The 26,447-nt window shown below is 44.6% G+C and overlaps 1 protein-coding gene across 6 annotated transcripts in view; it reads right to left on the bottom strand.

Moving 5' to 3' along the window:
- Positions 1 to 24,878, bottom strand: part of FRMD5 (FERM domain containing 5) — a 46,194-nt gene extending 21,316 nt beyond the window's left edge. For 3 of the 6 annotated variants that reach the window (XM_008059603.2, XM_021713144.1, XM_008059604.2), the window contains exons 1-6: positions 24,776 to 24,878; positions 20,604 to 20,646; positions 20,317 to 20,395; positions 12,192 to 12,289; positions 9,936 to 10,059; positions 6,283 to 6,370 (exon numbers count right to left, since the gene is read on the bottom strand). In XM_008059603.2, the coding sequence (XP_008057794.1) occupies positions 6,283 to 6,370; positions 9,936 to 10,059; positions 12,192 to 12,289; positions 20,317 to 20,378 (372 nt within the window). In that variant the 5' untranslated portion in view covers positions 20,379 to 20,395; positions 20,604 to 20,646; positions 24,776 to 24,878. The remainder of the gene's footprint in view (positions 1 to 6,282; positions 6,371 to 9,935; positions 10,060 to 12,191; positions 12,290 to 20,316; positions 20,396 to 20,603; positions 20,647 to 24,775) is intronic. The other 3 variants (XM_021713142.1, XM_021713143.1, XM_008059602.2) reach the window with 1 other exon arrangement.
- Positions 24,879 to 26,447: the final 1,569 nt, after the last annotated feature.

Here is a 26,447-nt window from a genome sequence, read left to right as displayed (position 1 = left end):
CACTGTGTAACCACAGCCAGTTTCCTTAATTTCTCCACATTTCAGATGCCTTGTCATAAAATTGAGGTGGATAATATAACCTACCTTATCATGCTTAGTAGGATATGCTTATGTAGGTACCCTGTAAATGCCAGTGGCTATGTTTGTGATTAATATTATTATAGCTGCTACTAGTTAGCTGAGTTAATATGAATACCTTTTTAAAAAACCTAACATTTTACTATTTTTCCTGATGTTTATAGATTTAAATTTTGCTAGGCAGCAAGACAAGGGTGTGGGAAGTTAGAATATAGAAGTAGAAGTCATCCATTGTTAGGGGATCATGGAGAAAAAGGATTTGGGTGACCCATGAATCTGAAGTGAGGAGAAGGAGATGGCGACACAGGCCATGACACAGTTAGAGATTCACTAGAATCGTTTCAGTGATTGCAAAGGCAAGAGAAGGTACTCTCATGAGGTGGGCCACGCCCACAGGCTGCCCTGGATGGCACTGTTCACCCGAATCATCTGGGCACCTCAGGGCTGGCCTCTGAGTAAAGGCTGCTGCTGGAGTTAGAGGGGAACAGCCTCTCCTGACCAGACTGGCTTGTTTGGAACAGGGAGTATACCGGGGATAAACCCTGACAAGAAAGATGCCACATCATTCTAATAAGTGGCAACAGCACCTAAACAATTTCAATCCAGTCTCTCATATGAAGACAGCAAGTCTCCAGACCGCTTCAAGTGTAACAAATGCCGATGAGGCCACTATAAGACTCCGGCACCTGGGCGCCCTTGGGGATGGGGGCAGCTGGGACATTTGCAGCTCATGTCTGACACATGAGGCTCAGCACCCAGGGAGGAGCGGGACTTGAATTACAAGAAATCTTATCTGTACCAGCATGAAACTACCAGCAGGCAGCTACACTGGTACCTTCCTTGGAGCTTCTCCAGTTTCTTCTAACAGGTCATTTTCCTGTGAGTCTGCCCTTGGGATTTGTGTGCAAAATAACAAGTTGTATGACAAAAAGAGGAGGAACGAGGATGAGAAGTGGACAGACAGTGGTCACCTGTTCCTCAGCTCTCCAGTTTTGTCAAGCTGGAGTCTGTCTTTCCTCCCTGTCTCCTTCCCCCATGGAATCAGTGCCCATAGGACTGAGCCATTAATGGAACTGGAGGTAGAACACCATCTTGGGTCTTGATAGTTACACAGTGGGCATTGCCAGCTCCACTCAGTCCAAAGAATCTAGTTCATGTCTATATTATTTTCCATTTCTTATCCTTGTGGAAAGAGCCTCCTTCCTAGTTTTTACAACCTCAGCTCTGCTTCTTATTTGCTCTGTGACTCACTTAGCTTGCCAAAGCCACAGTTTCCTCATTTGCAAAATGAGGACAATAATATATACCTCAAGAAATACTATTTCCATCTGATTTTAGGGAGATGGTCCAAATACCTACTGCTAGGACATGGCAAACAGTGTTTCTCTGGGAGAGAGGACATGTATTCCTCAAAATCCGTTCATGTGTTCATATGAGCCCTACTGCTAAACCTAACCTGAGTCAATTCAATACTATCAAAGGTTTACTCTGAGATTACCACTCTGCCCAGAAAAGCTTTTTGGAAATCAAAACACTGACTGTGTCTTAGAATTAGGAACATTTGGCCGCTCTGCTTAGTCTCCAGAAGTTCTACTTTTGGGTACAAATGAAGGAAACTCCTGTCTCCTACCACCCCAGAGGACACCCCGGATGTGAGTGAGTTGGGACCATGGCTGCCTTGGAAGTAAAGCCTCCAGGGTCATCTTGTCCCCTCTCTGGAGCATGACTCACGCTAATTCAGTCTTAGTGGATGAAACCTCTACTTTTGCCTACTTCTGGAAGAGCTCACTGTTGGAAAGCTTAAGTCCATCATGACAATCATGCAGTTTCAATATATTGCACTTAAACTTGGCCACAAGAAACTATAATGGAAATGAAGTGGAGAAGGTGACGCCCTGGAAGAGGCTTGGTGCCACCCTATGAAAGCTCAGAAATGGAAATCTTGGTGGAAACTTGCCATCTGAGTGGCTCTGGGCAAGTTCTTCATTTCTGCAGTAAATATAACTCCTTCCTTGCACTGTAGCCTAGAGGGGCCTGCCTCAGGATGGGAGCATCATCATTGACCCTTCTTGTTCTGTTTCTCAGAGGTTGGGGCAACTTGTCAAGATGGAGGAAGCAGTTCTTTAGAGAGTAGGCTAGGTGACTGGATTATGAAAGCAATGATTCTATTTTAAGGGCAGAGGAACAAACAATGTAATTTTATTTATGTGGTTGATCTAACCTAGATCCTGCTGAAATAAATTTTTCCTGTTCTACACAATGATATCAGTAATCTTGTAGGTCTGTGTCCTTTCTGTATCACCACTGGCAGTGAATTGTGCGTGGTTCCTAAATAAATGCCATCTCTCCAGAAGGAAGATCATGAAAAATAACTGAAAAAGCACAACATCTGACAGTCAGACAACACTAGGTTCGGGTCTCAGTACTGTCCTAACCAGTATCTTTGGACATGTTAGTTAGTTCCTCAGAGGGAACTTCTTATCCCCCTGTTCCCCCTTCTTATCTGCATCTTCAGAACTCAAGATTAAATAAGATCATGTATGTACATGAAAAAGATTAAATAAGATCATGTATGTACATGCCTGGCACATGTGGGCTCTCGATAAACAGTCTCTTCAAGATTCACGATAATAAGGCTGGGTGTCTCAGATGGTTCTAATTTCATGGACCTAACAGGGCAGCTCTCTATCCGTCAGGTCCAGGAGGCCAAAATATGGGTCTGTGGGAGACCCAGAGCAAACAACCAGTCTCGGAGCCACCTGGATGGAACAAGGTTCCATCCTCAGCTCTTGAGATTGGACAGGTATCAGGGAACAGATGTAGCAGTGGTCTGCCCCACCTTCCTCCTCCAGCAGCTGTAGGCTTGGGCTGCTGGAGCTCCTGCCAGGAGTTGGGGGTGAGGGTACAGGCAGAGAGTTTAGGACAGCCTTGTGCAAATTCGGAGTTTGGATACTACTGCAAGCTACCAGCTAATGGAGCTCTCTGGCTGTCCCACTCAGGTTTTGTAGTTTCTCCTCTTCCTGGTCCCAGGGCCAGACAAGGACATCTAGGCAGAAAGAAATCATCAGTGTACACAGGAAGAACAGCTTCTTAATCAGTCCAGGAGACAGAGCCCAGCCGAAGCGTGGTTCTGCTCTCATTTAATTATAAAAATGATTCCTCTTCTTCTGTCTTCCCTAGGGCTGCATGCCCCAGATTCCCTGGGCCCAGTAATTGCCTCTCTGTTAATAGAAATCATCAGTATTTATTACACCGAGTGTGCCAGCTTATTTCAGCTCTCCTTGTAGCAACATTAAGGGGAGTGCTTGAGAGCATATCACTAAAACGACTCTACTTAATGATAAGAGTAAAGGCTCTCGAACCCCTTTGCTTGGGAGGGAGGAGGAGACCATGGCCAGAGCCTACTGGGGGGAGCTGAGGGACCATGTGCAGGGTCTGCAGTAGGGCCTGACATGGCCCAGGGTGAGCTAGAGTCACAGAGTCCAGGAACAAGGGGCTGGAAGCCCAGTGAGATGAGTGCTCCCACCCTCTCTGCCAGGTAAGTTTCCTGGGGCTTCTGTTCTACCATAGGGTGCATAACGACGGGAAGTGACTCGAGTTGAAATTCTTGCGCTACCACTCAGGGCCTTGTGAACTCTGGCCTCCTGGAACATCTTCTTATCTATGACACAGGGAGAATAATATCCACCTCCTAGGGCTGGCATGAGGATTAAAGGAGCAAATAATGTGAAAGGATTCCGCTGGGCCTGCTGTGGAAGGCGTGCCACAGGCCTCTTCCTCTATCCCTTTACTTTTCCCTCCCTCTCTCCTTTCCAGGAGTCAATGCAGTAGGGTTGACATGGTAGGATCTATGGAACTGGGTCATGCACAGTGCCTGGTAGGAATGCTGGTTCCATCCTGCAGCCTCTTCAGCCTCTCTGTGTCCAATGATGAACAGACTCTTTCAAGGCTGAGCCCAGAACCCCACAGTCCTAGGGTACATGTAGATTTGGGCTGGAAACCAAGCTGGCTAGCACTAAATCTTCCAGACTCCACAGGCAACGATGGAGAATCCCTACACCCTCTAGTCAGTGTCGTGCTTGGTCTCACTGTCTGATCACCTCTAGGTGCTGTCAGCCTTGTCCAGGGACCCATCTCTGAAGAGGTGGGTGGCATGCGTGGCCTCAAAGGGGACTGGGCGAGTTTGGAGCCAAAGGCAGAGGTGACCTGGCCCCTTCTGATGACCATATCTATCTTCAGGCAGCTATGGCTTTTAAGGCCCTCGAGTGACTCAGCAGTTCAGGCAGCACAGTTAATGAACACCTACTGTGTACTTTAATACAGATCAGGAAAGTGAGGCTCAGAGAAGCCTCCAAAGGCCCCGGGCCAGTTGAATCCAAAGTTCTCTTCATTCCTGTATAGTATCTGCTGACAGTATCTGAGCAACTTATGGAGGGGCTTATACTATATCTGTTACACAGAAGTCATTATTTAGGAAATTTTGCTAATATGTACAAATCTGTATGTCTATTCTTTGGGGTAACAGTCAGGATTGTGTTTTCTGACTATGCAGCCCCAAGAACATAGGGGTTACCTGGCTGCAGGCTGTGCTAGTGGATAGGAAACTGTGAGGTGGGGAAGCTGACCAGGTTTCTGAGCACCCAGTTGTTCTCAGGGTTCACGTTAAATCCTAGGCAAGAACAAATCATCATCACCTTACCAAGGGACCAAGGGAAACAGTCACCATGTCACTGTGCTTGCTCATTTCTATTCTGTTATGGACCAGATTGCAACCCCCCTCAATATTTATGATATTGATGTCCTAACCCCCAGTACCTCAGAACATGACCTCATTTGGAAGTAGGGTCTTCACAAAGATAATTAAGTTAAACTGAGGTCATTAGGGCAGGCCCTAATCTAATATGTCTGATATCTTTATAAGAGGAAATTTGGACACAGACACATACAGAGGGAAGACCACGTGAGGACACATGGAGAGGATGGCGATCCACAAGCCAAGGAAAGGGTCTGGAAGAGATCCTTCTCTCAAAGTCCTCAGGAGGAACCAACCTTGCCAGCACCTTGATCTCAGACCTCCAGCCTCCAGAACGACGAGACAATAAACTTCTGTTGCTTATAGTCACATAGTCTGTGGTTCTGTTACAGTAGCCCTAGAAAACTAATATATTATTCTTCTAAGTTCTTTTCTTTCTTTTCTCTCTCCCTCTGTTTTTTTTTTTTTTTTTAGAGACAGGATCTTGCTCTGTCACCTTGGCTGGGGTGCAATGGTGTGATCATGGCTCACTATAACCTCAAACTCCTGGGCTTAAGAGATCCTCTCATTTTAGCCTCCTGAGTAGCTGGGACTATAGGCATGAGCCCCCACACCAGGCCCTTATTCTTATAATTTTTGCTTGAAGCTTACAGTATCCCCTCTCCTATTAAGAAGAAAAGGTTGATGTGTTTCTGCTCCTGGTCGATCAGTCTGACAGTGGTCTTACTGGTGGTACTAGAACCTTTCAGTAAGGTAAAGAGAGACACAAAGATGGAGAAACTGAGGCACAGTGTCAAAGCAACAGGGACAAGAGATGAAGTGGAGGACAAAGCCACAAAGAGAGACAGGAAGGGGCAGTGGGTCTCTGCTGCTTTCAGCAGTGATTGGCTGCCTGTGCTCATCTCCGAAATGCCAGACACACGTGAATAATTGCAGAGGTTTTTCTCTGAGCACAGCCTTCTTGGCTGGTTCCCGTCTATCCCTCACAGGCGCATAATGGAATTAAATGTGACTCCATTGCAATTCCGCGCAGTGACTTATGCCACTGCAGTCAATAAAACCCACTCTTGGAACGAAACTAGATTACAGGTCAGGAAAGGGTGGGCAGTTGCTAAGCTGCCTCTGATCATCCCCTGTGGGGGGACTTCCCCATTCCTCCTCTCTTCATGTCTACCGAATTACCCATACTGCCAAAGTGGAGCCCAGTTTTGGATTTGTTATTTAGATTGGTTTTGCCTCAGATCCTTTGACATTGATGTGGCACCACAGAATTATGCAGCATGGAATCCTGGGGCGTTTTCAAAATGAGGCATTTTCTCTGGCATTTCACTGCAAGAGCCAATTATGCAGACGTTGAAGGGGACCCAAGGGTACAGGGATGTGGTCCCTTGCTCTGGTCACCCTCTAGAGAAGGCAAGGTCATTCTGGGCTCTGACCATGGGGAGTCTTACCTTACATGGGTGAGGATCCACTCCATATGTTTCCAATGTCTGTGCTTTTCTTAAGAAGTTCAGCTCTGATGTTGCTGGTGTTTGACCACTGGAATAAAGAAAATGAGCTGATCTCAGAGTTTTCTGTTCCCACAGGTTTCCCTGAGGTAATCTCTTTATTAAGAGGTACTCAGGGCAAACTACAAACTTCAGTTTTTCCATAGAGTATACTCCCTGCTTAGTTCTAACTTTAGAGATTCCTCCTAGAGTCAAAAACTCAAATGTATTCAGAGTGGGACAGGCTACATAATGAATCACCTAGGCTGAGTGTGAACAATCAGGAGTGGTGGGGATTGTGGCAAACTGGGGAATGCCCACCCCCCCAACCCCCCGCATTTAATGAGCAGCTCCAAGATTACTGTCATGTGAGAACACAGGGCCTCACATTGTTACATGTTGTGATTTTCTTTTTTTTTTGAGTCGGAGTCTCACTCTGTTGCCCAGACTGGAGTGCAGTGGCCGCTCCCGGCCACCGCAGCCTCGCCTGCTGGGCTCCGGCGATCCTTCTGCCTCAGCCTTCCGAGTAGCCGGAATTACAGGCATGTGCTACCACGCCCGGCTGATTTTTTGATTGATTGTAGAGATGAAGTCTCGCTGCCCAGGCGGGTCTCGAACCCGCGGGCTCAGGCAATCCACTCACCTCAGCCTCCCAAAGGTGCGGGATTACAGGCTGAGCCACCGAGCCCGGCTCAAGATGTTGTGATTTTTAAAGAAAAGTCAGACAGGGCACAGTGGCTCACACCTGTAATCCCAGCACTTTGGGAGGCAGAGGCAAGAAGATTGCCTAAGCCCACGGGTTTGAGACCAGCTTGGGCAACATGGTGAGACCTTGTCTCTACAATAAATCAAAAAATTAGCTGGGTGTGATGGTGTGGGTCTGTGGTTCTAGCCACTTGGAAGGCTGAGGTGGAAGGATCACCTGAGCCCAGCAGGTTGAGGCTGTGGTGGGCGTGAGCATGCAGCTACACTTCAGCTTGGAAGACAGAGTGAGACTCCAACTCAAAAGAAAAAAAAAGTCAGAGATACTGATTTTTATGTGTTATTTCACAATTTTAAATACTGTAGAGACAAAATGTATTTGTAGGCTGGATGCAGGCCATAGGTCTGTGATCTGATCCAGACTTTGAAATACAAAGAAGGGTCCCATACAGCTTCCTGGACCAACCCGTCCTCTTGCTTTATTGCTTTAATAAAAGGGAACATGGGAATGTAGGGTGAGAAGCAGCAGTGGGAGAGAGTGCTGAGCTCCCACACTCCACAACAGCTCTGTCCACAGGGTGATTACAAAAAGGAAACAAGTTGAAGAGACGAAATCAGCCCCATCTTCAAGTCACCTGAAGAAGGGGCCTTTAGTGATCTCCCTTCCTGCTGTCTCTTTAGCAGATATATTATGAGCTCAATGCAGAACTAGGGGCGATGTCAACACCGGGCTCTCCCATGGGCCAAGAGCCCTGCCAGGCACGTGTGGGGTTCGCTTCAGTGTGAGGAGGGGTAGATAGTTTGTGAAGTCAATGCTTCTGAAGACTGCTAGGCAGGACTGAAAGTTGCTCATTTCTAAGTTTATCATTTGCCCCAAGTAATGTGGCAGGGCAGGAAGACAAGCCAACCCAAGGGGGAAGCAGGCCAGATTCCCTCTAGGTTTCCCCTGGAGAGGCATCAATCAGCATCTTTATGTGCCAGCCTCTGTGCTAACTGCCAGAAAATATACCAAGAAGCGTGACATACAGTCTGGGCTCTCAGGAACTCATGTCAGAGTTGGAAACACAGACCCATTTTTACATTATGAAGATGAGGCTGAACCTGTAGAAGTAGTACCTGTCTAAGTGGGTAATATTGTGAAAACGTCTACCTACCAGCATATCCAAGACACAGAGAAGGTGTTTGGAAAATGCTTGTGTGCTGGGCAAAGAGCCAGACACCAGAGGTGGTGGCTAGAGCCCTGCTACCCTTTCCAGGGAGACAGCCCTCATTTCCAGCTTGCAGGGAGGTGGGCCCTGTGGGCTCCATTCATCCCTGAGTCTGCCCAAACCTCCAGAAACCACTGGGTTTCTGGAGGGCTGTCCCCACTATTCTGACATCTCCTAAAACTGTTCCTCTGGGCAGTTCCATTCCTGATCTCTTCTTTGAAGGAACCCTGGAACCTCACACAGGTTCATGTTTATTCTGATATTTACCACAAGGGGCTGCTACTTCCCTAACTGAGAGTAATGGGAGGAGCCACGTTGATCCCGCACGCGGGACGGCACACAGAGAGGAGCAGGAAGCTTCCACGGTTGCGTCAGTGGCTGCGTTCCTCTGAGAGGGTCGGGACCATCCTGCCACACACGATGGCAGGGGCCAGTTTACAAAGGCTAAGGAGGCTTTTGGGTTGGTATCTGTGGGCAAAATCGTTGAGTAAAAGGTTTGGAGGGAGGGGCGTGGTTAGGGTAGGAACTCGTTTAAGTTTAGTATCAGCTTTAGAAATATCCCGCTCTCCCCTCTGCCAGGCACAGTCCTTCCTCAGAACAGTAGATACACAAACATTTTAAAAAAAAAAAATTTTTTTTTTTGAGTTGGAGTCTCACTCTGTCGCCCAGACTGGAGCGCAGTGGCACGGTCCCGGCCACCACAACCTCGACCCGCTGGGCTCTGGCGATCCTTCCACCTCAGCCTTCCAAGCAGCTGGAAGTACAGGAGCGTGCTACCATGCCCGGCTAATTTTTTTTTTTTATGTATTGTAAAGATGAGGACTCACCAAGTTGCCTGCCCGGTCGTGTCTTGAACCTGCAGGCTCAGGCAATCCACTAGCCTCGCCTCCCAAAACGCTGGGATTACAAGATGAGCCACTGATCCCGGCAAAATATTTTTTAAAAAGTGCAGCGTATTAAAATGACCTTTTATTTTCTAACACTGCACTGTGTATATCTTTTTTTCTTCATAGTTTGTCAGTTTGGGGAATCTGTACTCCAGTGTGCCACACTGAGCGGAGCCCAGACAAGCTACTGTTGGTGTTTAAGATCAGCTTTTGTAGAAAATCCTATTCCATATGAGTGAAAGTCTACGTTAATGCTGTTTTATGGGGCTAGTATATTCTGGGCAAACTGAAAGAAGCTTCGGGAAGGCCACACTTGGAGCCATTTCTCCTCGCCCTCCTCTGCAGGGTCAAGGACCCAGGTAGAGTGAGTGGGGATTTGAGTTAGGTGGGGCTAAAGACACAGCCCTCAAACCACATTGCTCTCAGGGCATACCTGGCATGTGTGAATCAGCCTGTGCCGCCCATCCTTTCCAAGTAGCCACCTGTCACACTGTCAGACAGAGGGCAGAGGCCTGCCCTTTTTCACATCCTCACTCGACCTCTCCTCTCTTTCATCTTTTTTTCTCTTCTGTTTGTCTCTTTTTTCTCTTGTGTTTATCTTTTCCTTCCAGCCCATGCTTCTTTCCTCTGTCTTCATTAAATATCTTAGTGAAGCACATACCTTTCAAAGGCCAATCCCTCTCCATTTCCCCTACACTACAACCTTCTCTTGCCTTGATGCCTCAGCCTTAACCACTCTTCTTGGAGACTGAGCCCACAGGGTACATCTCAGGGACAGGGTGCTCAGGCTGTGGGGAAGCTATGACTGAGAGTCACGCACCTGAGTTCCATCTTGTGAATCTCGGCAATTTTCCTTTCCAGCTTCTCTGAATGTTTGGGGAAAAACTGGAACTTGGAGCTGTAGCCTTCAGGGTGTTTCCCTGAGTCATAATCCCCAATTTCCGCTTTCAAAAGGAAAGTAGGAGAAAACAGTTGTGGAGACAGGTGAATCATCACTGACAAGCGATGAGATCAGCACACACAGCAAAAGCCAAAGCATGCACCAGATTGACACAGAACAGTGGATCCTGAGCTTGGCTGTGGGCTGGACAGAGGGCAGGCCCCTCAGAAGCATGTCCACCTTTGCCTTCCCAGGTGTATATACTGGGTTGACATTCATGTCTATTCAGATACACAGTAGAGCTGACTCTGCCATCTGAGCTCACCTCAAGTAAATTTGAAATAAAAGAGCAGAAACCTGCACCACGGTCCTTATCCATTCAGCTGTGAGAAGAGGGCCCAGGAGCAATGCTCTTTGCGGCAGCACAGGAAATGGTGAGCTTGATCAGGAAGCCAGAACCTCTTGGGCCTGAACCAGATCAGAAATCTAAATCTCATTTTGAGGACTTTAGCAGGGACACCGCAAATTGTTGAATGAGACATGATCCAAATTCAGAACTCAACCCTCGGTCCAAATCAAATCAAATGAATACATTTGAGTAAATATTAAGGGCTGACCAGGTATCAGGCCCCTTCGAGAGGCCTTGCCAAGTGGGAAGCCTAGCTGGAACCAGAAAGTATCATTGAGTTCAGAAGCACCAAGTTCTAAGGCTGATTTTGCAAGTCCCTGCCAGGGGTGGGGCTTTTCTCCTCTGGCAATTCACAGAGAGAGGTCATTTCTAAACCTAATGAGATCTCAGATTGGTAAACTTTAGGAGGGCAGAGAACCCAAGTACTTTCCACACCTAGGTCAGAATCCAGGGTTCTCCACATGAATTACTCCACAGTGAACACGGTGGGTATAACAAAAGGGAGGATGGGTCAGTGGCTCTGTGGCTGCCCTGTTTCCTTCCCAAGTGAGAGCCTCAACCACTTCAGATGAGGTGTCTTGAGAGAGAAGTAAATATTAAGAAGAAAACATGTCTTCCTCTCACAGCTGAATATGGCACTTGTGGCCTGTACTTTTTCACTACAAATCCACTTACTGTATCTTCTAAATTACTTGGGAATTTCTGTCGTTTAGTGAGAGACTAAACACTTTCCTAAGCCTGAAGTCTGGGGTGACCTTGAGCCTCAAAGTCATTTATTACAATTGTATTTAGAAAGCACAAAGTAGAAAACATCAAGTTTGTTAGACATCAAGTACTTTTTTAAAGAAATAAAAATATCAGGGTAAAACTGAAGGAAAACACTTTACTTAGATCAGGTCAGGCTTTCTTTTTAAAAACAAAAGGGGCATCTTTGGGTACATTAAAAATTAGCAAGCACCTGGTAGACTTTTCATTTAGGTGATTTTTAAAACAGGAGTCTCAGCAGTCAACGTGGCAATGGGCTACTACATTCTTAATGCAGCTGTGGTATTTCTCTTGCCAAAAGGACTTTGGTTTCTTATTGGCAAGCACTTTCCAGATTCTCTTCACAGAGCTGCTTTTGGGAGTTCACAGATTTCCAGTGAAGACTTCAGATTCTTTTATGGAAACCTCATTATTTTAGTGCTATGGTCCAAAATGATCCAGTAATGATGGCCATCTTAGGCCCAAGGACTAAGAGAAATCTAGGAAGTAGCACCTAAATGTCCCTACATTTCAAGAGAAGGGGAACATATGTGAAGAGTGCATATTTCTCCCACTGTTTTGCAAAAAAAACCAATCTGGGCATCAGCTGACCTTTACTTATTAGCATGTTAAGAAATGTGCTTGTTACTTAGAAACACTTTCAACTTTGAGCACACTGAACTTTAAAGGTCTCTGAAATAGATACCAGAATTCCAAGATGCTTCATATCTTAGAGATTTGCATGAGAGAATGGGAAATAATTGATTACTGTTACTCTTCAGAGTTAGTCACTTTATCAAGCACAGGCGCAGGGCAAATCCCCAAAACAGAGTCAGAATGACCTTAAGGGGCTGGTAGTAAGACCTTTAGGATTGAGTGTTCAGTGTCTTCTGGCTCTAGAAAATCTAGGCAAAATCCTCTAACTTGAGCTCTGCTTCAAGTTAGATACAGTTTAAATCCAAGAGGTAGTCATCTGTGGTAACTGAAATAATGTAATCAGTACTTAGCATGAAAAGCAAATTTATCCTGTCAAAAGTAATTACCTTGAAGAATATAAGCTGCTAACAAGGCAGCATCCGATGTTTTACAGAGGAGGCGGCCATGGTAGAGATCCCTTTTGATCTGTAGGAAGACTAAATACCTGGAGAGAAAACAGAGAATGAATTATAAAGGATTTCTCTGATTGCTTTAAAGACATAAATATGTAATGTAAGTCTACCTAAATCTTTGTCAGGATATTTTTACTACATTAACAAAATAATCATAAAACATACCTAGAACAAATATGTTTTCCATTTCCCAGGAGACTGGCTTGAGGTTCAATTCAAAACAAGTCAGTTTCCTTTGGTAGATCAAGACAGAAATGGCTGTTTCCTGGTAAAAGCATTGTCGTCTCCCCCCTACCCCCCAGTGTAGGGCTTTGGAAGGAGCCAGCCCTTGTCAACCCAGTGCTGAAAAAGAGAAACTATACCATCAGAGACAGGAAAGCTGGGTCTCTCTCCATCTTGAACTCTGGCTGATATTCCTTCTAAAGAAGTAGAATGGTGAGTAGAGGAACTAGCCCAAGGAAGAGTTCAGCCTCAGCTTGTCAAGAGAATTTATCCATATATGGAAACAGCCTGCAGTAACTGGCAGAGGTCAACAAGACCTCTCTGAATTTGAATAAAGTGTCAGAAGAGGCACTGGTGAAGGAAGCACAAAAATTAAGCAGAAACCTGTTTGACCAGCATCCCTTCAAACATAGAAAGCTCTCACCTCAGGTGGAAGCAGGATATTAGGAACAAGAGTAAACAGTAGCTGACATATATTGAGCACTTACTATCTGTCAGTCCACATGTTATGCACTTTACATGCAATATCTCATTTAATTCTCACACAGCATTTTGAGACAGGTACTATTATTTCCATTTTTCCAGATAAAGAAGCTGAGACTTTGGTGATTTTCTCATGAATGTACAACTAAATGGTAGAGCCAAGATTCAAATTCAGGACTGTTAGATGCCTGAACTTGGCTCTTAATCACTATATTATACTGCCCTCATTGCACCATAAATGCTTTGTAGTTGCACAAGTAGTTGGGTGGACCCCATCACAGTAGATTTGATGACTTTCCATTTTGAAATGTCTTTACAAGAAGTATAGTCTTTATTGCTCTTCTGAGGGAACTGTGAGCTTATGAGGAGCATCAAACCCTTGAATGGGTCACCTACCACGGTGGCTTCTTGGCCAGGGAGCACTTGTAGTAGTTTAAAAATATGTCCACAAAATCTTTGAGGTGCCTCATTTCATGAGATAAAGCTTAATTCTCTCCCTTTGAATGTAGCTTAGACTTAGTGACTTGCTTCTATTAATAGAATAAATCATAAGTAAGAATGTCTGACTCCTGAGACCAGGCTGTAAAGTCATTGCAGCTTCCTCTTTGTTCTCTTCCTTTTGGATCATTCACTCTGCTTAAGCAGCCCTAGAGAAAGGTCCATGTAGGGAGGAAATAAGGTCTTTTGCCAACAGTCATCAAGGAACTGAGGTTTCTGCCAACAGCCATTTGAGTGCACCATCTTGGAAGTGAATCCTCCAGCCCCAGTCAAGCCTGTGGCTGACTGCAGCCCCGTCAGCCTCCTGACTGTAACCTCCATGACTGATCTTGAGCCAGAATCACCCAGCTACACTGATCCTGAATTCCTGACCCATAGAAACTCTGAGATAATACATGCGTGTTACTTTAAGCTAAGTTTTGTGGTTCTTTGTTGAACAGGCTTAGATTAACTACAGCACCCTTTGGGAAGTAATGAAAATGTAGTAAAATGATCTTATATTCCACCAACATGAAATTGGCCCCTTCTTGGACAGCTGAGGTTTCCTTCCATTGCTTCTGATTTAGGACTGAAGAATACAACACAGGATTCCATATCCACTTGATCATGTAAAAATGCTCAAGAGAAGGAGGACCACTGAGCATGCAACTTCTAGGAGGGGCTAGGGAGCGGTACCAGCAGGTAACTCTGAAAGTCTTGGGCTTGGAGATTCAAGTAATTAACATACAGAAATGAAAAAGCAACTAAGCCTTCTCTCTCCTCTGACCTTGCTACTCAAAGTACATCCCACAAATCAGGAGTATCAGTATCACTTGGGAGCTCATTGAAGCTGCAGAACATTAAGCCCATCCTACATTTACACCTACACCTTTTAACAAGATCCCCAGGTGACCTGTATATGAAGTTTTAGAAGCTGCCCTAAGAAAATTCAAAAGCAACCCTCTAACCTCATCAGGATGGACTGCCTTCTTCCAGTCAAAGGGAAGGTGAGTATTTTAGTCTGGAAGTTAATAAGAACCTTTCCCCCTCCTCCCATCAACCCCACTATACCCCGATTGTTTGCCAAAAAAAGTTGAAGGAAAAAAGACATCATGTAGAGTGAATAATTAAGATGGATCTACTGAATCAAGCTTGTCTTCACTCTGCTTCCCACAGGGAAATGCCACACGGTGTGTGGGAGTGGCAAGCACCCTTTGCCTCTCACTGTTCCAACTCCCACCTGCCACAAGCTTTGACAGGATCTGGACACAAACCTTTGCCTCTTACTCACAGATCACTTACTGGGCCTGAATTCATGCATCATTTCTTCTATACCTCTCTGTTTGTGTCCAAAACGCAGGGACTGTACATACTGAACTAAATGAAATATCTCAAAGGGATAACATGGCTCTGGGCAGTAAGTCTCCTTGTGACAGAGAGGGAACACCTCCCTGGGGAGCATGTTAAGAGTCTAAATGTGGGGGGCGTGATCCCGTGGTTTGAAAAAGCTCCTCTAGAGCTTCTGATTTTCTCTCCTGCCCCACCTACCCAAGGGGACATGCTCCCACTCCCACTGAGAATCCCTGTATTCATAAGGCATCACTGTAGATGGGTAGATGCCTCAGATAAACTGGAATGGAAACAAGGTTTTTCGCTGCTGGGTGGGGTTCCTTTCAACTTCTGGTGATAAAACAGCTACAAAGGTAAGGTCATGGAGCATTCTCAATCAATGTCACAGAACTGTTGGGAGGGAGGGAAGGAGAGGCACACCAACAACCTAAAGAAACAAACCGTAGTCTTCAGAGGACAAGAAGAGGCGAGTTCATGACAGAATCAATGGATAGCTTCTCAAGGGAGGGAGCTGCATTGGGGCGCCCCCTCCCTTTTCTGCCACAGTGGCTTCCATCAAGCCTTTTATTTTGTTCATTTAAGGAGATAACCAATGACTCAGCGTTGTTGGTCATGAAAATATATCTCACATGCCTCACAGCATCTTTAGACCAATTCTCAGGAGAACTTGATATGTTCTCCCCTGCCACATATGGGCCTAAGGAAGACAAACTTGTTGCCTGAGACACTGTCACCAGGGCCACTATGTGTTACCAGGCCAGGAATTTGCCTGCTGGGGCTGTCCAGCCCAGAAAGCTCCTGATGAGTAGACAGTTGGGTTACCCAATCTCAGAATCCCAGAGGAGTTCTAGAGCCTGCCTAATCCTCTCATTTCATAGCTGAGGAGATAGACGTCCAGGGATATAGAGTATCTTGTCCGAGGTGACACAGCAATCAGAATCCAGGCCTCCTGACTCTGGGCCCAGTGCTTTTTCTACCCCCATGGTGATTCAATTAGTTGTCAAGTTAGTACTATTAAGTTAGGAGATCTATGTCACAGAAGAGAAATTCTCACTGGGACCAAAGAAGAAATCAGCTTCAGACAAGATTTAAGAGAATAAGTTTGTTCCTGAGGAAATGCTAAAACACACACACACACATACACACACACGCGCGCGCACGTGCACAAAACTTTGCTTATCTCTGGCCTCAAAGGGACTTTATCTCACCTCCTTTTTTGTTTTATTGCTAGTGTTGCCCTAAATTGATTGGAATGTGAATCAGGACAGAATGAGTGAGAGCCTGAAAGACAGCACAGAAAATCTAAGTTTTTCTGTAACACGTACATCTACCCAAGATATTGACTTTGGCATGGTACTTCCTGGTATCAGAGGATGCGCATGAGTCCACAGATAGTTCCAGAATTTAAGGTTCTGAACTCTGGAAAGTACTGGAGGCTCCTAAAGATTTCTTCTAGAAGATCCTTTGGCCCCATCTTACCTTCAATAGATTCTTTGCTACTGGCTTTCTCTATTTCCTAATGTCTTTTTTTTGGACTATAGTTATGTTTAGAGTGTTTTCCCCCTTCCATTATAGACTGTAAACTCCTTGGAGTCAGGGACTATGTTTTATTTACTTTTAAATATTCTTCTAGAGATCCTGTACATCCTGTGACTAGCTCATCTACCCACCCACCCATCCATCCAATTCTGACACTTACTGTATGTGCCAGATACTGCCACAGGTGCTGGAGATACAGCAGGGAACAAAACAGAGTTCTCTTCTCTTATGGAGCTTACATTCCAGTGGGGGGAGACAGATGACGAAATAACAAAACGAAATAATAATGACACATTTACTGAGCACATGCTGTGTGCCCCACATTGTATTAACTGTTTCACTTGCACGTTTTCATTTAATCCTCCCGCTAACTCTATGAGGTAACTAACATTTTTATCCCTGTTTGATAGATGAGGAAACTGAGTGCTTAGAGATACTGTTGCTTGCCCTGTCACAGAGCTAGTTAAAGAACCTGGGATTTGAACCAGGTTCTGATTTCTTAGCCCAGGCATTGGCAAACTACTGCTGCTATAGTTTCCAATGGCATAAAATTTTATTGGAACACAGCCTTGCTCATTCATTTATGTATTGTCTATGGCTGCTTTCACACGACAGTGACAGACTTGAGTACTTGCAACAGAGACCATATGGCCCAAAAAGCCTAAAGTACTTACTGTTCGGCCTGTTACAGAAAAAGTCTGCCAATCTGTCTTAGCCTAAGATGGGCTCAAATTATGTTTATTGAAGGAATAAGTGACCTAATGACTCTATTCATTCATGTATATACTCATTCTATTAACTGTTTTTTTTTTTTTTTGACTTGGAGTCTCACTCTGTCGTCCAGACTGGAGTGCAGTGGCCGCTCCCAGCCACCGCAGCCTCGACCTGCTGGGCTCCGGTGATCCTTTTGAGTACCTATTGTGCATCAGACATTTTGCTTCCTTGGATGGTGGGGCTCCATATGCAGTCAGTTTCCTTCTCTTTACTTGATCTTTCCAAAGAGTTCATACACCTGCAGTCCCTGTTAAAAGCTAAATCTGGTGCCTAATTCCCCATTTCCCCTGTCTAGTTTCTAGCCTAGAGAAGAAAATCTATTTATTACTTTAAAAATGACAAAAGAAATTAATCAGATTTGGCAACTACATTTATCATCTGGGAAGAATCCAAGAGACAAATTGAAGCACAATTCTGCACTCCCCACTTCATCCCCTTCTCTCAACCTGGCTTTATGGGAATGGCTGAGACGGCAGTGAAATTTAGGACCAATAATGCCAGGAAAAAACACACTGACAGCTAAATTAGTTTGGCAGCAAGGTGGGATGGAAGGCTCTAAGCCAGGAATGAATTATGGGTATTGAGGGAGGCTGGGGCAGGTACCTGCTCTCTTAAGATCAGTAGGAATGTGAACAAGGAGAAAAATGCAGCTAATTCCACAGCCTCACAGGATGCCCCAGGGACAGGGAGACACAAAGACTACAAATCAGGCCCAGGTACTGTGGTTCATATTCTTGACATCACGGGGAAATTGCATACTAGGGAAGGAAGGCTGGTGAAGTGGAAAGAGAGGGGGAAATTGTCCAAGATGGTTAGCACAAATGCACACAGATGAGAGAGGCGCTCATACACTTGCCAGTGTCCTTGAGGTTTGCTGACTTGGTAAGAGGCCTGGCTGTTCCTAATGCTGCATTTACTGGAATTGGATGATTACCTTGGATAGCTTTCTCACTCAGAACTTAGAAGTTAGCTGCTTAAGTTTCAGGACTCTAGCTGGTAGGAAAAGGGGACACAGGAGGAGTGGAGACTGTTAGAAAAGAAGTGCCTGTTCACATAAACAAGGGAGAAAAGCCAGTACTAACTGTGCTTGTGCCCCATGCAGAGCCCTTGGGGTCTATGGACCGTGTAATCAATCTGGCAGCAAACCTATCGAGCCTTTGCTCAGTGCAAGGTTCAATGTGAGTATATTAAGTATAAGACACTTTAAGTATTAAAATCCCCATTTTATAAATGAGGAATCTGACAGTCAGAGAGGTTGATTATCTTACAGCAAAGGTCATATAGCCAAGAAATGACATAAATAGGTTCTGAGTTTCCAGGTCTATGATGCTTCTTGGGTAAGAGGGTCTGTTCATCACTATAAGACAATGATGCTGGATCTAGAAAATTGTATTATTAAGAGCTCTTCCTAAGGTCCAAGATAACCATATATTCCTGTGCTTTAATCAAATTGGAAAGCCATGTGTCTGAAGTGCTCTCACTGGCCACTCACTGAGTTATGTTATACCCATCCCTCTTGACCCCCCTGTTGGTCCAGTGAGGTAGAAAGAAAGATGTGTTAGGTTTGCTCCAATATGTGGACAGAGGAACAGACCTTGGGGTTAGTCCTGACATCGGTACCTCTCTCAATGGAGAGGGAGGCTCAGAGCCAAGGCAAACACTCTGGAGGTCATGAGTGGAACAGGCTAGCACTTTGACAAAACTCTTTAAGTTGTTAAACATAATGGCTCTACTCTCACTCACCTGCCTAAAGCTATAGGGTTGCTATTTGGCTGGATTTGGTTTTCAGAAGCAAAGTAGGGGCAATATCCACTTCCACGTGGATGAGCTGAGCCTGCAGTTTCCTATGCCCAGTAAGAAACATGAGGTTTGGTTCTAGCTACACACCTCACTGTCTTCAGTGCTTCAGAGTTGGTGGGTACACACTGCCCTGTGCGTCTGCACGAAACAGCCTTCCTGATCCTTTTGACTCCATCACAAGATTTCCCTCAACACTCACTGGGACCCATGCAAAGAAGCCACTTTCCTCCCTCGTCCCAGTTCCTTGCTGCTTTTGCATTACTCATTCTTGCTTCTTGTCCTCCCCTTTCTCCATTTGCTGACTTCCCCTTTTAGAGGAAACTTTTGTTCCTTTCACCTTATTCTGAAAATAGGAAAATAAATGTGCTGAAAATATATGAAAATAATTCCATGTTTTTTCTTCCTTCTTCCCTTTTCTTTTCCTTTCTTTGGGATTTTCCCAAGCAGTTCAGAATCTAGAAGTAGACCTCAAAGCCCTATAGGATAAACAGTCTAGATGAGTGTCAACATCGTCATTCCCATCTTTGCTGTCTCCAAGGTTTTATAGGGGATGGTTAGAGGCAGGCAGTGCTGTCTCTTCCACAGATCTAGGGCTCCCTGGCATCACGTCTTCATTTATAGGCCTGCCTTCTGCAAGATAACATCAAGGTTTTGCTTACATCAAAATTAGTTCTTTCTAATATAAAAATTAGGGATCCCTGTTATAGAGAGTTTGTGAATCTCTGAGGTGAGACTTATAGAGTGAATTCACCTCAGTTATACAAAATCCTAGGGAAGTTTAGAAGCTCCTATTCATTCACCCTCTTGCAGGATGGTTGTGGGCACAAAGGTTCTTTCTCATCCTCGAGTGGTACTGGAGGAGATAGGATTCATTCCATGCAGCTCTCAGCCTGCCACAGAACATGATCCCCACGATAAAGAGCTTATCACAAACCAGATTCAACAGCACGCTGGAGTTTACCCAGTTTGATTTAAAATCTTCATCTTCAGTATCTCCCAGCTTGACTTTTAGTGTCATGCCTTGGCATTTTACAAGCACATCCATTAGGGCCACTTGAGTCTATTTTCAGCCCCCAAAATAAAAAGCAACACAACCCTCTCCAAAAATGTCCCCATGATAGGTAAAAGAAAAAATTCTTTTGATTAATCAGTTACTCCAGATCCCCTTGAGAGTGATCAGTTAGAGATGAAGTATTCACACTTGAAGGACATAAGTTTACTCTGTTTCGATTCCACTGAGGGGTGAGCAAAGAATGTATGTGAAAATGAAATACAGAAGAATTAGGTTAAATTTAGAAAGAGTTCCTTGCCTGTGAGAAGAGCTCCCAAATTGGAGGATCTAAGAGGTCACATTTCCTTGTTCCTATCCTTTCTAGTAGGTCTTAGTAGCTGGGGGCATTGTGTTCAGCCTTACCTGGTTATCTCTTCTTTCAGAGCAGCAGGGTCTGCAGGGTAAAACTTCACACGGAAGCACATAGTGAATGGAGGCTGGGCTGCAGAGAAAAAGAGGTGCCCATCAGGGAAAACCCTCTCCCAGAAGATGACTGGGTTCTCCTCCCCACCAGCACGCATAGACCACTGAATCATCAGAAGAAAACCCTCACGTGTTTAGGGCCAACTTATCCTCAGAATAGTGGAAAATTAGTTTCATTCTGCCCTCCCCATGGGTGAGGCCTCCGTCTTTTCATGGAGAATACTTACATCTCAATTGCTTCACCACAGACTTTGTAAATTCCAACCAATGCTGAAACAGAGAACACAGAACATGAAAACTCTAATGAGAAACACTGTCAAATATAACTTGCTTTATCCAATTTAAATAACTAGACAGATTGTAGCCTAGGGTGAAAGCAGCCCAAAAGCTTGTGAAATATAAGTTTGGAGAGTAAAGGGTGATATGATTTTCTGAAATAAGCTCCCCATGGAACCAGCTGTGAAGAAGAGAGCAGTTCCAGCTTCAGATGCCATTTTGGGGCTTCCCTGGAAATGCTGCCTTCTAAAGCAGGTGCCAGAGTTCTGGGCCATGCTTTTGGTATGGCTGTGGGCATGAGCAACTGTACGTATGTGTGATGGGGACAGAGCCCCACCTGACTTTGAATAGGGAAATTCTGACTTTAATGGGTATAGGTTTGTGTGCCAGAATTTTTTTTTTTTGGCAGGCTAGTGAGGATAGAGGGTATTGGTAACAATTCTAGAAAGTATTGACAAGTGGAAGCCTCATAAGGCGGGGGATGGCTGATATATATTCCATCTTTCTTTAAGTACATAGATTGCCAGCTCTTGTGTTAGAGAACACATTCTCAGGATTCCTTGGCATCCAGGGATGTTTGAAGTTTAAATCTCATAAGATAAGTAACCACAACCAATGTGTAGGATAGTATCCTGTTTTCCTTGGATTTCCAAAGAGATAGTAGCAATATACATTTCCCCATGGTACTCATGTTTGGGGGAAGGAAGCACTGAAGCCATTCTATATCTGTTTCTCAATTCCTCAGGGATTCTTTATAAAATTTATTATTGACATTTGTTGCTTTTATGCTAATCAGAATTAGCTAAGACTGCTATTATTTGGTATTTGATTATCTGGAAATAGCTCAAAACCACCAGATGTAAGCTTTGTGAGGGCGGAAAACTGTATCTTGTTTACCACTGCATCACCTGTGCCTAGCACAGTGTTCAATAGGTAGCTGTTGAGTGGGAAAAGGGACAGGGTCCATCCGTCCCTCTTTTCTGGATACTTCCATTTAGTGTCATGTCTTGGCAGAGTCCTCTCTCTGGCAGGAAAGCAGCCAGGGCTATGTAGACAGCATCCTGGCTTCCCTCAGATTTCTAGCTATCACCTTCTGGGCTGGGCCGTGGGTCACGCAGTTAATGGACCCACTAAGAGCCAGTTCTTCCGTCAGCTCCACATGGATAATCTGGGTTGACATCCTGCTCTCTTGCTTCCTCTGATCTGAGTTCCCATGAGGCTGGCAACTCATTATAGCCACTCAATGTGGTTAAGAGGTCCTTCTCACATTACATGACCCACCGCGGCTCTGCTTCATGGGGAAGCAAAGGCAAGAGATGATATTGCACAGAAACAAACAGGGTTCCAGACTGTGCTTGTGAAGACAGAGGAGGCTTGTCTATTCAGAGCACACCAAAATTGTGGACAGTGAGGGTAACATGGCAAGTGTCAGGGACTCAGTAAACAGAACACCTCTAGACATTAGACTGATAGATTAGAATAAATAAAGGAAGGTAGAAATTAAGAAAAATGGCTATGAGATGCATTATCAGCAAAGGGCAGATGGAACTGAATGACAAAAGAGCTACTCCCCTTGGCAATAGCTGGAGAGAACAGGAGAAAGGACTGAGGCTGGAGGAGATTAGGGCTGTGGGAAGGGGGTGGAAAGCTGTCACAGTTTGTACATGGGATTTTAAAGCTCTGGCAGAGAAATCTTGAGAGGAACTCAAGAATATGGTGATGGCCAGGGTTGCCTTTTACAGCTGCCTAGCTAAATCTGGGTCCCAGAATCACTAACAAACTGATAACATGGGCTTGGGGAGGAGGGATCAGGAGAAGAGGAAAAGAAGATTCAGAGAGAGGAGGATTTTTTCCTGTATTTGGGTGAGTGGGCAATGTGGTACAATCTTCAGACTCTGGGGGCTTGAAAGGGTGCAAAGGAAAGGCTGAGAGCAGGCAGAGGTCCTGGGCCTCAGTCAGGGACAGTGGGGATGGGGAACGAGGGTAGCTCCTCTAGGAGAGAGACCAGGAGAGCTCCCAGACACATGGAGATTCCTGAACAGCAAGCAGTGATGTGGGGATGGATGTGAGCTCTGGGTGTGGACTGCCTTGTGACCTAGGGAAGGAAGTTTATTTTAGGGCCTTACATCCTGAAGGAGCCAGAGAGCTCAGCTCTTCCCTCTCTCCCAATAATCAGTGGATCTAGAACAACAACTGTTTATAGGTCCATTTCCCTACAACTCTCAGATTCTCTCTCAAGCCTCTCTGCTCTCCTGAACCCTTCTCTTGAGGCACTAAATCATACAACTTTCAGAGACTATCAGTTATGAATTCAGCATGGAATCTTAGAAACCATATAGGCTTGGGAGTCAGACAGATCTGAGTTTGAGACTGGCTTTGCCACTTACCTTGGGCAAATTACTTAACTTGTCAGAGACTTATTTATTCATCTGGAGAACAGATATTTACTATTATGGATACTCATCTCATTTGTGTTCAGGATTAAATAACATAATGTGAAGCTTTTAGCTTAGTGCCTGACACAACTCAGTGAGCAATATATTTCAGCTGAAAGTATTAGCTTTGTGTTCATTGCAGAGCCTGGCATACAGTAGGCACTCCATGAATACATATTTATCCCTCCTCTTTCCCATTTTATTGTCTCTCTCTAGCTTCTTGTTTTAATCTTTATCACCTCCACATACTCTTATTCTTCCCAAGCACATTCTGACCTAAATAAAAAATAATAAACTGGACACATTTTGCCCTTTTTTCTTCATACACCACCACTGTGGGAGATGAAGAGATCTTGAGGTAACTAGTCTTTCTTTTTCAGGGGAGATAACTTAGCCAAACAAACACCATCTATAAAACTGGTTCATCACTATTTTTCCCCTTCAGTGGGGGATGCCAGAGGGTACATTCCCACAAAGAGAAAAGGGCAGTTAAACAGAAGTTATAGAAACTTCAAGTGTCTGCAGGCTGGGAAGCTGGGCAAATGGAGGTAAGAAATACAGCACTATAAACCATTAACTCACTCATTCATTCATTCCTTCAGCAAATATTTATTGAACACTAACTATCTTCTAGGCTCTGTGCTAGTCACACGGGAGATAGTGATGAATGAGATAAAGCCCATACCCTCATGGAACTTATATTTTTGCAGAGAACACAGGCAATCAAACAGGTCATCACAGAATGATACAGGAAGTGCCATAATATGGGCAGTAGAAGGCACATGGGGCTCTAATATAGACTGGGGGTTAGGGAAGACTTCCTGTAAAGAGCAAAAGTCTCAGCTAAGACCTTAAGGAGTTAGTGTGAAAAGGAGTCGGTCGGAAGAAAAGTATGGCGTGAGTGTGGAGAAGTAAAGAAAAGGTAAATAATATTCCAGGCAGGGGAACTGTGTAGGTGAAGGCTCTGTAAAGAAAGAAGGCATTCCTACAGGAGTTGGATTTTATGAAAAAAAAAAAAATTAAAAAAAGAAGGCATGGTGTATCCAGAGAGCAAAAGCATTGTCTGGCTAGACCATAACAGGGAGAAGACAGGTAGATTAGGGAAGATGAAGGAATAGGTAGGGGCTGAGACAATAGACTTGCTCCTGCATCTGTCTGGAGTATCATAATCCTTGTCAATGTTGTGTCTGTAGAGCTGCCTGTGCTGTGTTAAACAGCAAGAATCACGAGATCTGCAAGGTGCTGACAGGCCCGTGTTGGTTTGGCTCTATCCTGCCCAGTCTATACTGGGTTTGTATGGCACTTCAGGTGAGGCCCCTCCTCACCAGAATAATGCGGTTCACCCCGTTTACTAGAAAGGGGGGCAAGAGAGGCTCACTCTGTGACCTGGCCTCTGAGACCACAACATTAGCCCAGCTATTCTGCCTCCAACTGGGCAACTTTGTGCAAGTCACTTAAGCTCTCTAGTCTGCCATTTCATTATCTGTAAAATGACAGGCCTTTCTAGGTGCGTTCTATCTAAGGTGCCGTCCAGGTCTGATATGATTGGAAGACATGACATCCAACTGCAGGGCCTAGCTAGTCCCTGACTCCTGAGACTTAACTCTGAATATGAGTGACAGACAGTTCAAGGCCTCCGGCTTATTGACTAATCCTGTCCTCCCTTTGTGCTTTGAATATTGACTTACCCGCTGCTTATCTGGGTCTACAAAGCGGATCCCAAAATAGTCTTTCTCAAGTAGGTTCAGGTGGTGGCAAAGAAGGTCAAACAGGTACTGGCCTTTGGCATCTCTCTGCAAAAAAAGCAAGCTCCATTGAGAAATGGGTGGGCTTCTCCAGTTTAACTTTGTTTTTATAGTCATGAAAAATTATTTATAACTGTTGCATATGTATATGAAAGGGGCACACAACCGAAACTATGATACATTACTCCTCGGAATAAAGAGGCTCTTAGCACCTGCCAGGATCCCTGAGAACCCTTTCTACCACAAAGATGTCAGAGAAGTCAGGGTAGAGTCAGGCGAACACAGTTCCACTCTCTAATGTGCAAAGCTTTCTTAAACTGTGGGAGTAGGGAATGCCAGTGTAGAACAGCAGTAATTACACCAAGTCCAGCTGGCTCAGCTTCTAAGTAAATCTTGAATCTGTCCACCTCCAACAGATTCTCTGCTTCTGCTCTTGCCCTCTTCAGTCCATTCTCCACACAGCAACCAGAGTGATCACAATTTAGACACGTCTTTTTTGCTGAATAAGTAATCAGGCACACTGTAAGACATTCAAACCTACAAAAGGAAATACTATGAAGAGTCTCCCTTCCACCCTAATTGTCCCATGCCCCAGTTCCTCTCCTTGAAAGTAACTGGGTATCAACTTCTTGTGTATTCTTTATGAGATATTTTATACATAGGCAAACCTACATACATACATATCTCTTCTTTTTAAAAATACATTTGTCACATATTTTTATACTCTATTCTGTTTCTGGGGTTTTTTTCCTCCCACTTAAGATATCTTGCAAATCTATAGCAGTACACATAGCTATGCCTCACAGTTTTTGACTGCTGTATACCACTGCAAGAAACCTAAAGCTATTTACCCAGTCCCATATTGATGGAATTTATTTTTAATCTGCAAGTTATTTACCCAGTCCCACACTGATGGAATTTATTTCGAATCTGCTATTACAATGTAGTGGTGGACATACAATGACCATTAATCCTGTTACTTGCTTCTGCTTAACACTTGTTGCTCCCAGAATAAAATGCAAACTCTGATTATGGCCTCTAAGGCCCTACATAGCCTGGCTCCTGACTTCTTTCTGAACTCATTTCAAATCATTCTCCTCACTACACTTTAGTTATGGCCTTTCTGTTCCTGAACATTCCAAGGCTTTTCTGCCCCTTGGTCTGTATTCCTCTCTGCCTGCAGCTCTTCTTAATCATTACTATTTTTGAGGTCTCAGCTCAAATGTTCCCTCTACAGAGAGGTCTTTTCCCAGTTACTTTCCATCTCATTATCCTGTTTATGTCCTTCATAGCACGTATAACAATCTGTAATTACCTTGTTGATTTGTTTACTTATCTATTTATTGTCTGCTTTCTTTCTAGAGTGTTATTTTCATAAGGTCAGGAGCCTTCCTTCAGAACTTAGCACAGGGCCTGACATATGGCAGATAGGTCCTCAATAGTTTTGAGTTGAATAAATTATTGAATGAACAGAAGGTAAAAGGTTGGCTAAAATGTTTCCCAAAAATGGTGAGAAACTAGGCTGTTTAGCTAAGAACCTCACAGACCTCCCTGGGTACTCGGGATGAAATGGGAGGAGAATGACTTGTAGGAAATTGTGAAAACATCTGGAGCA

The sequence above is a fragment of the Carlito syrichta genome, unplaced genomic scaffold, assembly GCF_000164805.1.
Source record: "Carlito syrichta isolate Samal-C Ts95f unplaced genomic scaffold, Tarsius_syrichta-2.0.1 Scaffold304305, whole genome shotgun sequence".
In the NCBI taxonomy this organism is placed as follows: Eukaryota; Metazoa; Chordata; class Mammalia; order Primates; family Tarsiidae; genus Carlito; species Carlito syrichta.
Note: the sequence above shows the minus strand (reverse complement) of the source record. Positions and strands in the feature narration are given on the sequence as shown.